The sequence below is a fragment of the Primulina eburnea genome, chromosome 5 (genome assembly GCF_022965805.1).
Source record: "Primulina eburnea isolate SZY01 chromosome 5, ASM2296580v1, whole genome shotgun sequence".
Lineage (NCBI taxonomy): Eukaryota > Viridiplantae > Streptophyta > Magnoliopsida > Lamiales > Gesneriaceae > Primulina > Primulina eburnea.
In genome coordinates, this window is record NC_133105.1 from 7,150,571 (window position 1) to 7,162,859 (window position 12,289).

The window sequence follows — 12,289 nt, forward strand, 5'->3', positions numbered from 1 at the left end:
AAAATGCTTTTAAGATTCTGATTAGTAATTGTAATATTTCCATTGATTATTTTCCTGTAGTTATGACAAGACCTGGAAGTGAGTTCAATATCTCATGGATCATTGATGGTCATCCTATTATTGATCCGTCAGTTTTTGTCAAAGATGCAACTAGATATTTGGGCATCTTGTTGGATATGCTACGGTCAGCTAGTAATTTCCTTGGTTCGATGACGATAACTGTCATTAATAGGTGAGCTTTGTAAATAATTATTTAATTCCCTCTCTTTTTGTAAATAGTTCTTTAATTCCCTTGGGCAGTTTAAAAAACTTTGACTTCTAAAATATTTTTTATTCATTATAATCATTATTTTTAAAAATTTATAAGCTCCACCTTAATTGGAATATCTTTTGAAGGACATATTTAACGTGCCAACTGAAGTGGGACTGCTTATGTTAATTGGAGGTTATGAGCATTACTTAACAGATTTGAGTGCCATAATACTTATTGTTTGTTGGTAATAAACATGAGTACATGTTGGCTGGTTTCATCTGGTGCTATGACGGTTACCACGTACCACTGGAAAAGCTTATGTCCTTTAGGAAATTGCTTACTGTGCCTTGTTTGTGAAAGAAGCGTTTGGGTTTTGAGAAAGTGTTTTGTGACTGGATGCTGTAGATAATGTAACCAGAAAATTTTGTTTTCTATATGTACTTAACTACTTATTAATTATTGTATAGGTTGTGATATGCATTTGAGGTTTGTTGAAAACTTTGAACTGTATGCATGGTTGAACTAACTTCTGTGGAATCTGAACACATGATTCTCCTTATTTGAATTTGATTTAATTATCTTCCTGAAGAAAATTGTGGTTTATACTATGAAACCTTGTTTTCTTGCTCAGTAAAATATGAAACAAGCAAATAAGTATGAGACAAAGTTTGTTTTGGATCTTTGAATTCATTGGAAAAGGAGAAGGCATCACGAACAGAATACCATAACACTAATTATGCAATTAAAATTTTTTCTCAGCAAATTGTTTGCGTGTGTATCCCCATGTTTCGTTGGAGGAAAGTTCCAAAGGTGTTTATTTATTGATCCTTTTCATGTTATCTGTTAGTTTTACAACCTTGTTAGGCACATTAATGTTCATTTTGACCTCTGATTTCGCGTGCTTTTTTTATTTCACGGCTGTATTGTCTAATCTGTTGTTTTGGACTGGGTGTCACAGCTTGCATTGTATTTCTATATGATTCATACTGCATTTACCATGACTTCGAACTTTTAAGGGTTGTGGTGTGTATTGAAGATTTGGTTTGATAGCATACACTTGATAAATCATCCAGTATTGATTCGTCACTCGTCTAACGTGTGCTGATTTTGTGATTGTGCAATGCAGATTCAGCGAAAACTGTTCAACCTGCTACCCTTGCACCTCACTAAGTTTTAGCTATTTGTTGCTTATGCTGTTTTGTTGAATAATGAAGGAAATATAAATCTTTGTTCATTTAGAATTTTGTTTGCATTTAAAGCTATGAGATGATCTGCTATCTGGTAATTCCCCTACAATGACCTGTTCTTAGATGTATTTAATTGAGATTTTCACTGAAGCTCGGAAAATTCTTCTGTGATAAAGTTCTACAGCCTATTGTGCTATCAGTGCAGCATGCTGTGCCGCGTTTTAGCAGTGGAGTTAAATAGCAGTTTTCCAGGGACTGCTGAATTGATGGTCCAGATAAGAGAAGTAGGAGTTAGCCGATGTCAACAACATTTGCGGTTGATAGGGTCGATTTAGCACTGGTTGTAAATGTTTTGATACAAAACACTTCATCTTTTTAGCTTGAATTTTGTATGAACATACAGTTGCGGCATGTGGGGCTTGTAAATACTCTTTACTAGATGATTTAAATGCCATGAATTTTTATAATAAGTCATATTCGGCTAGTATTCATTTTGTTGTTGGTTTTCCTCTGTCGTGCATGTTATCTTTCTTTTGTTGTCAGTATTTATATCCCTTATCTAATCCATGTGGAACTAGCACTTGTTCTTGGGCTAAAGAGTTGGCTTGAACAGTTTTTTAAATTCCGCTTGATAGAGCCTGCTTACTTTTCTTATGGGAAGAACACCTATGAGGGTTTTATCTTGATTTTAATTTTTAAAAGTGATATACTTATTGTGTATTGGCAGCATGATATCCCCCAACTGCAAAATTGAGCGAGATGAGCAACTTGTGTGATGCGCATAAAGCCTCTTTTCTCTCCTTGATGATTACCCTGTGACGTGGGGTCTGGAGTGTAGTTAAGTAGTTTTTGCGAGCAGTGCCATTTAATGCCTATAGTAAGTGGAAACGAAAATGATGAACATCAATACTAAGTCGATTGACCACTCAATCTTCAAGGAATTGAAGAAAAGGTGGAACACTCGATGCTAAAAAGTTGTAAGATACAGGATGTTGTTGAGCACTTTTGAATGGGTTGTTATCATGTTAGAGATCAAACTGTTAGTACAATGGAAATGTAAATGACATTAGTGTACTGTCAGGCACATCATTTTAATCAGACTACTTAGTTCAATGCAGCATATCAAGAAAAGGTTTGGAGCTGATGGAGACTCTGAAACCCATTAATCTTTGCTTTAAAATTTTGTTCCGTTATATGACTTTGATTTTGTTTATGATAATTTTTCTCCTTGAAGTTGTAAATTGAAGGCAATATAGTGTCCAGAGTTGGACCCTGGTATAAGTCTGGATACATTTCATAAGTTGGTGTGCATTGACTTAGAAGGATGTAAATCATAAGTGGATACGTTCTCACAAGTCTGTGTCAATTGAATTACAAGGATGTAAATTTTATATTTTGCTTATAATAGAAGCAATTAATTGCATGTTTTTAATGAATTATTACAAATTTGGGGGGTTGGGTGTGGGGGTTGACATTTGTTATCACCATACTCCTGCAAATTATGACCCTGATAATTTGTGTGTTTCCCAACTATTTTTTGGAAATTGTGGATTTGTTGAAAACTTCCATTGTAATATCTTGTGATCCATTTCTTCCTTTTGTATATTTTTCAACCATTTTTTTTCACAAACTGTGGGATTTATAACGCCTTTACAATATCAAGTGATTCATTTCCATGTCTATTGGCCGCCCCATGAATAATGGACATTTCACTATACACTTGGTGACTTGGGCATATTTCTATGATATCTATGGAAGTTCAGTATCCAACTTCAGGTTGTCTGTGCAATTGTATGCACATTAGATGAATGGGCAAGCAACTTATCTGCTTTTGTAACACCATAATTAGTTTTTTTCTTGGTAAATTGTAATTAGTCCATCATATGTTGAATTGAAATTACATGTCATTTAATGTTTACTCTTTGTTACTTGCATTGGAATGACATTCTCTCCGAGTGAGGATTGCATGCTCTTTGTAGTATTTGATCTTATTTGTTGTTCGTCATTGAGGTTTTTTGTTTACTTGATTGTGATAATATCGTTCGTTTCAAGGCATCTATCCCTTTTTTTTTTTTGAGAAAATAGTAAGGCGAGTTTGGTACATTTTTTTCTAGTCATGATTTATCTTCCAGTGAAGGATCTTACTAGTGATGTTTTCAAGCTATTTTTTTTTTTTTTTTGTCTTAGTTCACATGATTTGGGAAGGGGATAATTTTTAATTTTTCAAACTGACAACTTAGTTATGTTTGGGCATTTAATTTCTGACAATTTACTTGTGGTAGGTAGGGTAGTATTCTACTGCAATGTTCTTCTAATTTGGCCATTTGGCTTGATGTTGTGGTTTTATTTCATTTATTTAGTTTCTAGGTTTCTTACTCAAAGTTGCTTCTTACACTTGATGTTGTGGTTTTATTTCATTTATTTAGTTTCTAGGTTTCTTACTCAAGTGTAAGAAGCAACTTAGTATTTTCTGCTGCTCGTTTTCAGTTTTTGTGGGTTTTTTCTTAGTCAATGTCGTGCACAATGTGTTCTATGAAGGCATGTCATGTCTAATCATTAAACATTCTAAGTCAGTAACTCGAGTAACTGTCGCACCAACTGTCATGTCTGGAAGGGGACAAGTGTAACTGCTGCATTCATGCAAACTGTCTGAATGCCACTTGTTTATGCATGCTGCCAAGTGTCCACAACTGAACCCATAACCGTCCAAACTATCAGAACACGCCACATACATGTCTGAAAGAAGCCCAACTCGAGTTGACTTGGTGCACCCAACCAAGCTCAACTTTGCCAACACTTTTTTGCCTTAAACGCATCTTCTCAACGTGCTAACTTGCTTATATACTTAGCCAACGGGCATAAATTTTGACAATTTACTTGCGGTAGGTAATGTAGTAGTATTCTACTGCAGTGTTCTTCTAATTTGGCCATTTGGCTAGACGTTGTGGTTTTATTTCATTTATTTTGTTTCTAGGTTTCTTACTCATGTATAAGAAGCAACTTAGTGTTATCTGCTGCTCGTTTTCAAGTTTCATGGGTTTTTTCTTAGTCAATGTCGTGCACAATGTGTTCTATGAAGGCTAGTCATGTCTAATCATTAAATCAACAACATTCTAAGCCTAAAACTAACTGACGAGGAAACTAACTGACATCCTCGTCAAGTAATTGTTTTTTTAGAAAATGAATTGTATGTTACACCATCGAATTGATGGTCACGCAATTGGAAAGGTTGATGATATTGCACTTGGTCTGGCAGAAAGATAAGATGTAAGTGTTGTGTGTTGGCTGAAAGTGGACGAAGTTCATGATAGGTCCCTTTGAGGAGTCGGTCGCGGCACAAGTGGAATTCTTTTGTGGAGTAATCATGAGGATGAACTTAATATTAACTGATCTATGTGAAGGTCTTCCTGTTGTTTAAGCTCTCTTGGCACCTCATTTGCTGAAGGTGGTGGTAGTGTTACGCACAGTATCCACAATTTTCGGAAAATAAAATATGATTGTCGTTCAGTTTGCAAGGATACAACAGCGTTGGCCTTTCCAGTTGGGCTTTACACTCAAATAGTTTAAGTAACACAACCTCACATTCAACTCAATTGTTCAAAAACCATTAACATTCACATTCACATTCACATTCGTTTTTATTCCTCTTTCAACCATTATTGCACCTTCTTTGCTTTTTCATATACTCGTTTGGAATCATCACTTAATTGAATATTACAACTTTTAAAATCCGTGGCCGAATTTCATTTCCCAAATAGCACAAAATTCTTTTAAATTTTTTTGGGTTGGATTAAGATGAAGACACAACGATTACTACCTTTGCTTCTTATCTAATGTCTTTCTTTTTTTCTTTTTGGTCTGATGGTGAATGTGGTTGTTGAAGTCTCATGGCAACCAGTATGTTGATTTATCAGGTGCCATGATGTCATGCTGGTCGTCTTGGTCGCCATTTGATCAGTTGACAAAAGTGATGTGTTACTTTCTTTATCCATGTGATAGTATGTGTAGGCATTTGCCTTTCCATTGAGATGATTACTTTTTCACATTATCGACTCATACAAACATCTAAAATAAGTGAATCAATTTCTGCTGTCCAAGAGAGTATATCCGGCATTTTTGTTGGGAGAGAGACATGTGTGTTTCACATGTTATGTATGAAACACTTTATTGGATAGTTCAAAATTTTATGTAGATCATTTGGAAAATATTAGAAGTCACGATGATCTGTCCTTTTCTTATAATTGGACCACCAATTTTCTCAGAGAGAAATATGAATAGGACATGATTTTTCTGGGTGGTATTTCAGTTGTGAGATTCAAAATTTGCTTCTTTATCTTGTTTGGTAAAAATCACTTTTTTATGAGCTAGTTGGGCTTCTGCCGTGCTGCTTTTCAATAGTCTTTCTTACTTTTTTAGCTTTTGCTTCATACATTTTTTTCTTTTAAGTTTAGTAAACATAAAAAGATGATGTCAGTCACGTGCTGCCTGTTTTGTGAACTGGAGTTAATTGTCAAAGTGAAGCTTGAGTAGAAGAAGAGAGTTCTTTATAAACAAACAATGATATCTTTTGAAAAATTTACTGAATGGGATAAAAACTGCAGATAATTTCAGCTTCTGTGTTTTGTTGCTATTGCTTTATTCTGATAATAAAATGTCACTATTGTTTTATTTTTCCTGTGTTATGGTCTTATCTTTCATCATGACTCGTTGACCTAGTGATTTCTCTATGTGTATCATCCTCCATTTTTTTCGTTTGTATCTAATTTAATGTTTTGTATTTTTTCTTTGTGCTTCTATGGGTGTTATAATTTTAATTGGTGGATGCTTTCAGTGTTTTTTGATTGTGGCGCTTCTTATTTTCTGTTGGCAAGCGTTAGAAAATTTTTATATTTGCTGCACGTGCTTCAGCTTTATAGATGATCTAACAGTAGATCTTTGTTTTCAGTCTTGCAGCAATTGCACGGAAGAGGCCCGTGTACTACAATTCTATCCTTACTGCACTGCTTGATTTGGATCCAAACTGGGAGATGGTGAAGGGTCGCCATACTGTCAGCATTCAGTTTTCTTTGAGAACTGCATTTTTAGGATTTTTGAGGTGTACACATCCAATCATTGTTGAGGTAAAATATTACTGCTTCAGTGGCTACAGTGAATTTGGATGTACTTCTGTGGATCCTCAATCGAATAATTTTATTTAATGCCAGATTTATCAACCATTAGCTCTTGCATTCATTTACGGTTTTATTTTTTATGCAGCAACATACAGGAAGTAGAAATGAAATTAGTCCTCTATACTGTTGCCTTTTTATATCATGAATGGATACATACGTATCAGGAAATCCATTTCAAAACGTGGGAACTTTTCTGTTTTAACCAACCACAATAATAAATTTGTAGCCCAGAATTTCATGCACCTGTGCCTCATTGATCTAGACAAAAGTGATATTACACAAGTACTTACCTGTTATGCCATCCTTACATTGAATATATAATTTTTATAACAGTCGAGGGAAATGTTGCTGAAGGCTTTGCGAGCTATGAATGCTGGAGAAGCCGCCGATCAAGTTATCCGACAGATGGATAAACTAATGAAAAACAATGAGCGTGCATCACGAGATTTGAGATTGAATAAGGTTATAGCTGTTCAATAAATTGAATGTTGTGGTCTTATCTCACGACTGATGAATTACTGATCCTATATATTTGTTTGCGGTTGTGGTGGTAATCTGGACTTTTTCTCAGGATGATCAGATACCAAATCAGTCGCATATTGCAGGAGATGTGACAAAGAAAAGGTTTGCGCCGATGGAGAATGATGATCAGAATAATTGCCAGGATGTTTCTTCTAAGAGAATTCGATATGGTCCTCGTAACACAACTGCATCAGCAAATGCTGTTCTCAATGATGCTGGACAGGACCCTGTCAATGGGATCTCCCCTAAACTTTCTGTAATAGATGAGAATCTGAGTCCTGTTGAACAAATGATTGCTATGATTAGTGCTCTAATTGCAGAAGGTGAAAGAGGGGTCGACTCTCTGGAAATTCTTATATCCAACATACACCCGGATTTACTCTCGGATATTGTTATAATGAATATGAAGCACTTGCCAAAATCTCCACCTCCTTTGTCTCGATTCAGCGACTTGTCTTACAGTATTAACGATGCTTCAAGCGATCCATCTCAGATATCTCCATCAAATGGTTTGACTACTTCTTTACCAACTTTAGGCCCTTCAGAAGTATCTGCATCTCTATCAAACACGATTAGCCTGCCATTTTCAGATATGTCCACTTCCACCAATCTTTCTGCAGATTCCAAACGTGATCCTCGAAGGGTAAGATTTTTAAAAGTAGAACAGTTTATGGGCCATTTTACTCTTCATGTTTTCTTCATTACTGTAAGTTTGTTCCCAGATATCTTTTAATATTTGATAAATGGTCAGGATCCTCGTCGCCTTGATCCAAGACGCATGATGGTACCTGTAGATGTGACACCGTCATCTCATATGGAAGATAATGTTGATCCTATCCATCATCATGTTGTACAGTCTGATTTAGATGTTCCTAGCTCCTCTTGCCCACTGTCATTGATACCTCCGTCTAATTCTGAAAGTATTTCCATCGCTCTGGTTCCCAAAGTTGAAACTATCTCAAATCCATCTGAAACCCCTTCAATCTCAGAAGCTAATAGATCAGTTTTGAAAGATGAAGTTCCAGATATGGAAGCCATGGAATTTATTACGAGTGGGGAAATAAATAATGCTTCACATCTTTTGCCATCCTCTGCCAGCAAAGTTGATGACACTCATGGGGCTGTACCACTGGATTTTGATCCTCCAGATGGCACTTATTCCCCATCATCAGAAGACACTGACCAGCTTCCACCCAATATTTCGAATGTTGAAATATCTGAAATTGCATCTACAATGTTGCCAGTGCTTCCCCAATTTATTGAACTAACTGAAGAGCAGCAAAGAGAGGTGAAGAAAGTGGCACTGGAACGGATAATTAATCTGTACCCTAGTTTGGAGATAATGGATTCTAAGAATGCACAAATGGCGTTGGTTGCCCGATTGTTTGCCCAGGTAGGGCCTAAGATCCTTTCATTTACTTTTCTATGTCACAAGATTTTTAATGCTTTCGATTTTCGTAGGCTTGGCTTATGTCAAGATTTATACTTCAAACAAGCCTATTGAGATGTGCTGAACGAGAATGTTTGCAGGAATACACCTGTTTTTCTCCAATGATGAAATTTGTTTTGATTTTGTGCTTTTATATTTTTTCAATGGTGAAATTTGTTTTGATTTTATGCGTTGAGAGTTGGGTAATTAGAGAGTTAATTTTGTTCTCTTTTTTTTATGTACACTGATGCCTTGAACAGGAAATTTAGGAGCAATCCTTGTATTCTTTCAAGCCCACCTTGAATCCCAAAGGAGCATGAACTATCATTCTAGACACAGAGGATTCAATCTAGTTTGAAAACATTGGTTTCAGTTGGATTTGGCCAACACTTTTATTTGTAATGTATGCGGATAAGTGAACCAAGAATTATGTTTCATAATCTTTCATATGAAGAATATTTCTGTTTTTATGATGTGTGGGAATGATGAAAACAATAAACTCAATTAAGATATATAATACATACACTCTCATATAAATGCATACATTCTAAGACGGCGGTGGTTTATGCCAAACCGGTCGCCTAAAAAGGCGAAAATTTTAAAGTGTGTCTGCAGAAAATATATTGTTCATGTTCAATGAAATAGAGAACGTGGGATTCCCTTACAATATTGGTGAGGAAAAACTGTTTCAACAAGAGAAATCAATTTGAAATGGTATCATAAATCCAAATGAAATTTAGGTTAAATAGTGGATGTATTTACTACAGTTCAAATATGTGGATATCACTCCAATCATGTAAAATATGTCAGAATCCAATTAGGAACCTTGAAGAAAGAGACGAGACAAAATAAAATTGCCAATAAAATAAACTCATCAATTGGTAGTTGAGACTCACATGAAAAATATCAGATAATAGAGTTAACGATAATGAAAACCAGCAGAGTTTCGACAATTTTGTACGTCTTCTGGGTTGATAGACTGTCATCCATTAGAAGAATGGTTGAGGAAGGAAATTGATTCTATACTTGATGAAAGATACGAAATTTGTGGACGACACTAATGAAAAAAGTATTATCATTGCTCGCTCTCAGGAAGAATACTTCAATATTAAGTGGGTTGCAACTCATTTTGATGCACTTTATGGAATAATATATCTTGTTTAAACCGAAAAATACTTTTTTTTTTGATGAAATACTAGATTATATTAAAATAAGTAGAAATTACAAATTACAAGAGAAAGCGGATGAGTGATCCGCGATAGTTACATAGTTACTCTGCTAAATTGATCTAAAAATTTTACTTGCATGCACTGCCTTACTTTCCGCAATTAGATTTGTATTCCTGGCAACATTACCTTCAAGATAGGGTTACTGAGGAATTGAGCTTAGATTCTTCTAATTTTTTCGGTGGTTATAGTTCTGGAATAAGAATGATGATCTCTCAAAGCCCTTGGCTATGTACAATTGTGTCTGTATGTTATCCATCTTCGAGTCTTAAACTATTGGTTTGCCAATTCCATATTATGACCTGAACCTGCCATGATTTAATTATTTTTTAACATTCAGCATGGATCTGATTTTGGTACAGGATGTTGTTTCTACAGACTGATTGCACGTAATGTTGTATATTGTGCACCAGTGCAGGACTGTTTTCTATTCTATTCTGAATTTTCTTTATCTGGATTTTGTAGACTGATGTCAATGATGTCGCTGGAATGGTGCAAAAATATATTATGTCAGATTATGATCGACAAAAGGTCTCTTTCTTCTTCTGCATGTGTTGTGATTGGTGCAAGCCATAAATTAACTGATATATGCAGTCTTAATCCATCTGTGATTTTTAGTCCCTTTTTCTTTTGAGAAATGAGCCAACTGCTGTTTTCTTTCCAAATGATCTTATTAACTTTTTGTTAGTGTCCTTGCCTTAAAACTCCATGATAGATAAGCATGTTAAACCATTACTTATGTTGTAATGTATAATTATATGTATTACAAAGATGCATAAACTTTCCGACTTCTGAACTTATTTTCATTACTTACGTATTATATTTTGTTTTATTTTATGTACATGTCAGAGTAACTCATTATTTTGCATTATCATAGATGATACGTGATATGTTGTTGCATGTTGATGTATATATTGCCTTTGCTGAAAGCTCTATACTGAATGAGACACCCCGTCAAATTACTTTGAAATCACCGTATTGACCTGGTATGGAGTTTTCATATTTTACTCTAAACCATAGTGGGTTGAAAGTTGAGAGTTATCAATAATTTATGTAAAGATACTTCTGGAAAGAAAGTTATTTTAAAGAATAGAAAATACTATTGTAAAAAAGAAAAAGAAGCATGAATTCATTTTGGGGCAATGTGAGATTTGTGTGTGAGTATATTAATTGCCTAGAAAATCACTATTACCTAACTAACAAATTATCTGTTTTGAAAGATTTACTCTCTTTCATTTTAGCTGCAACCTTATCTAAAGTAATTTCAATTCTCAGTTATGAAGTGTAAGTGGCGTGAGGATCTCATTCAAAATCAGGGTCACAGCCTTTATTTTATGATATGCCTACTGATCATAGATTTTTATTACCTAAATATTGTGTTGGATCTATTTGTTAGCTTGTTGGCATGTTGGTCATTAAAAACTCATATATCTTAATCTTTGAGATTCATCCCATAATAAACTAACTGAAATTTTACTTTATTATAAAATATTCTCCAGTATCATTTCTTTGACACTTGGAGATATTCCAGCTATCTTTTTTTCCAAATTGTCGTTCGACGACTCAAATGACCTCTCGCCTTACAGTAGCGACTTCTTGAAAATAAGTCTTAAAAGTCTCAGTTTCTCCTTGTCCGTTTTTTATTACCTCATCTTTCTCTCTTTGGTTTTTTTTTCTCAGGGACACGAGTTGGTTATGCATATTCTTTATCATCTGCACTCTCTTGTGATATCAGATTCAGCATCATCTGCTGCCATTGCATATGAGAAATTCCTTCTGGGATTGGTACGAAGTTTCTTAACTTTTAACCGTTGCTACAGTGTACAAAGTATTAATATTTGAACTTAAATTACAGGCGAAAGCTTTAGTAGCTAATTTACCAGCATCTGACAAGTCTTTTAGCCGACTTCTTGTTGAAGTTCCTTCTATACCTGATTCTGTGTTGAGGCTGCTGGAGGATCTATGTACTGAGAGTCATTCTGAGGCAGATGGTCGTGATGGTGATCATGTCACTCAGGGTCTTGGTGCAGCATGGAGCTTAATTTTGGTGCGGCCACCCAATCGTCAAGCATGCTTGGATATAGCTTTGAAGGTACTCTCAGTGTGAGATTGCGTTATTAAGCTATTTTGGTATTTTATTTCAATGGCGTTCATACAGATGTGAATTTTTTCTCATCCTTTTTTCTCGTTTGATTTGTTTGGTAATCCTGGATAAAACTGCCTTTCTACTGGAATAGTTGGCACTTGGCATACATTGTATATAGAGCATTCATCCTACAACTGATTTATTCTGTTCAACTATCTGCTTCTGGATGGAATGGAATGAAAATTGCTGTAACTGACTATCCTCACAAAATTGTGGATGATGCTAAGTGGAGGAGTTTGAAATAATTGGAAGGGTAGAAGTTAGTTGGATGATAACCTTTTGCATCAGAATCCCAACTATTTGTAACCTGTGGGGATGCAAAAGAAAATTTAATGATTCAGAAGAATTGTTGTTT

The 12,289-nt window shown here is 35.1% G+C and overlaps 1 protein-coding gene across 2 annotated transcripts in view; it reads left to right on the forward strand.

The window, feature by feature from the left end:
* Positions 1 to 12,289, forward strand: part of LOC140832801 (uncharacterized) — a 30,901-nt gene that overhangs the window by 5,576 nt on the left and 13,036 nt on the right. For both annotated transcript variants that reach the window (XM_073197001.1, XM_073197002.1), the window contains 8 exons: positions 61 to 232; positions 6,386 to 6,560; positions 6,945 to 7,073; positions 7,183 to 7,776; positions 7,885 to 8,526; positions 10,254 to 10,319; positions 11,469 to 11,573; positions 11,644 to 11,880. In XM_073197001.1, the coding sequence (XP_073053102.1) occupies positions 61 to 232; positions 6,386 to 6,560; positions 6,945 to 7,073; positions 7,183 to 7,776; positions 7,885 to 8,526; positions 10,254 to 10,319; positions 11,469 to 11,573; positions 11,644 to 11,880 (2,120 nt within the window). The remainder of the gene's footprint in view (positions 1 to 60; positions 233 to 6,385; positions 6,561 to 6,944; positions 7,074 to 7,182; positions 7,777 to 7,884; positions 8,527 to 10,253; positions 10,320 to 11,468; positions 11,574 to 11,643; positions 11,881 to 12,289) is intronic.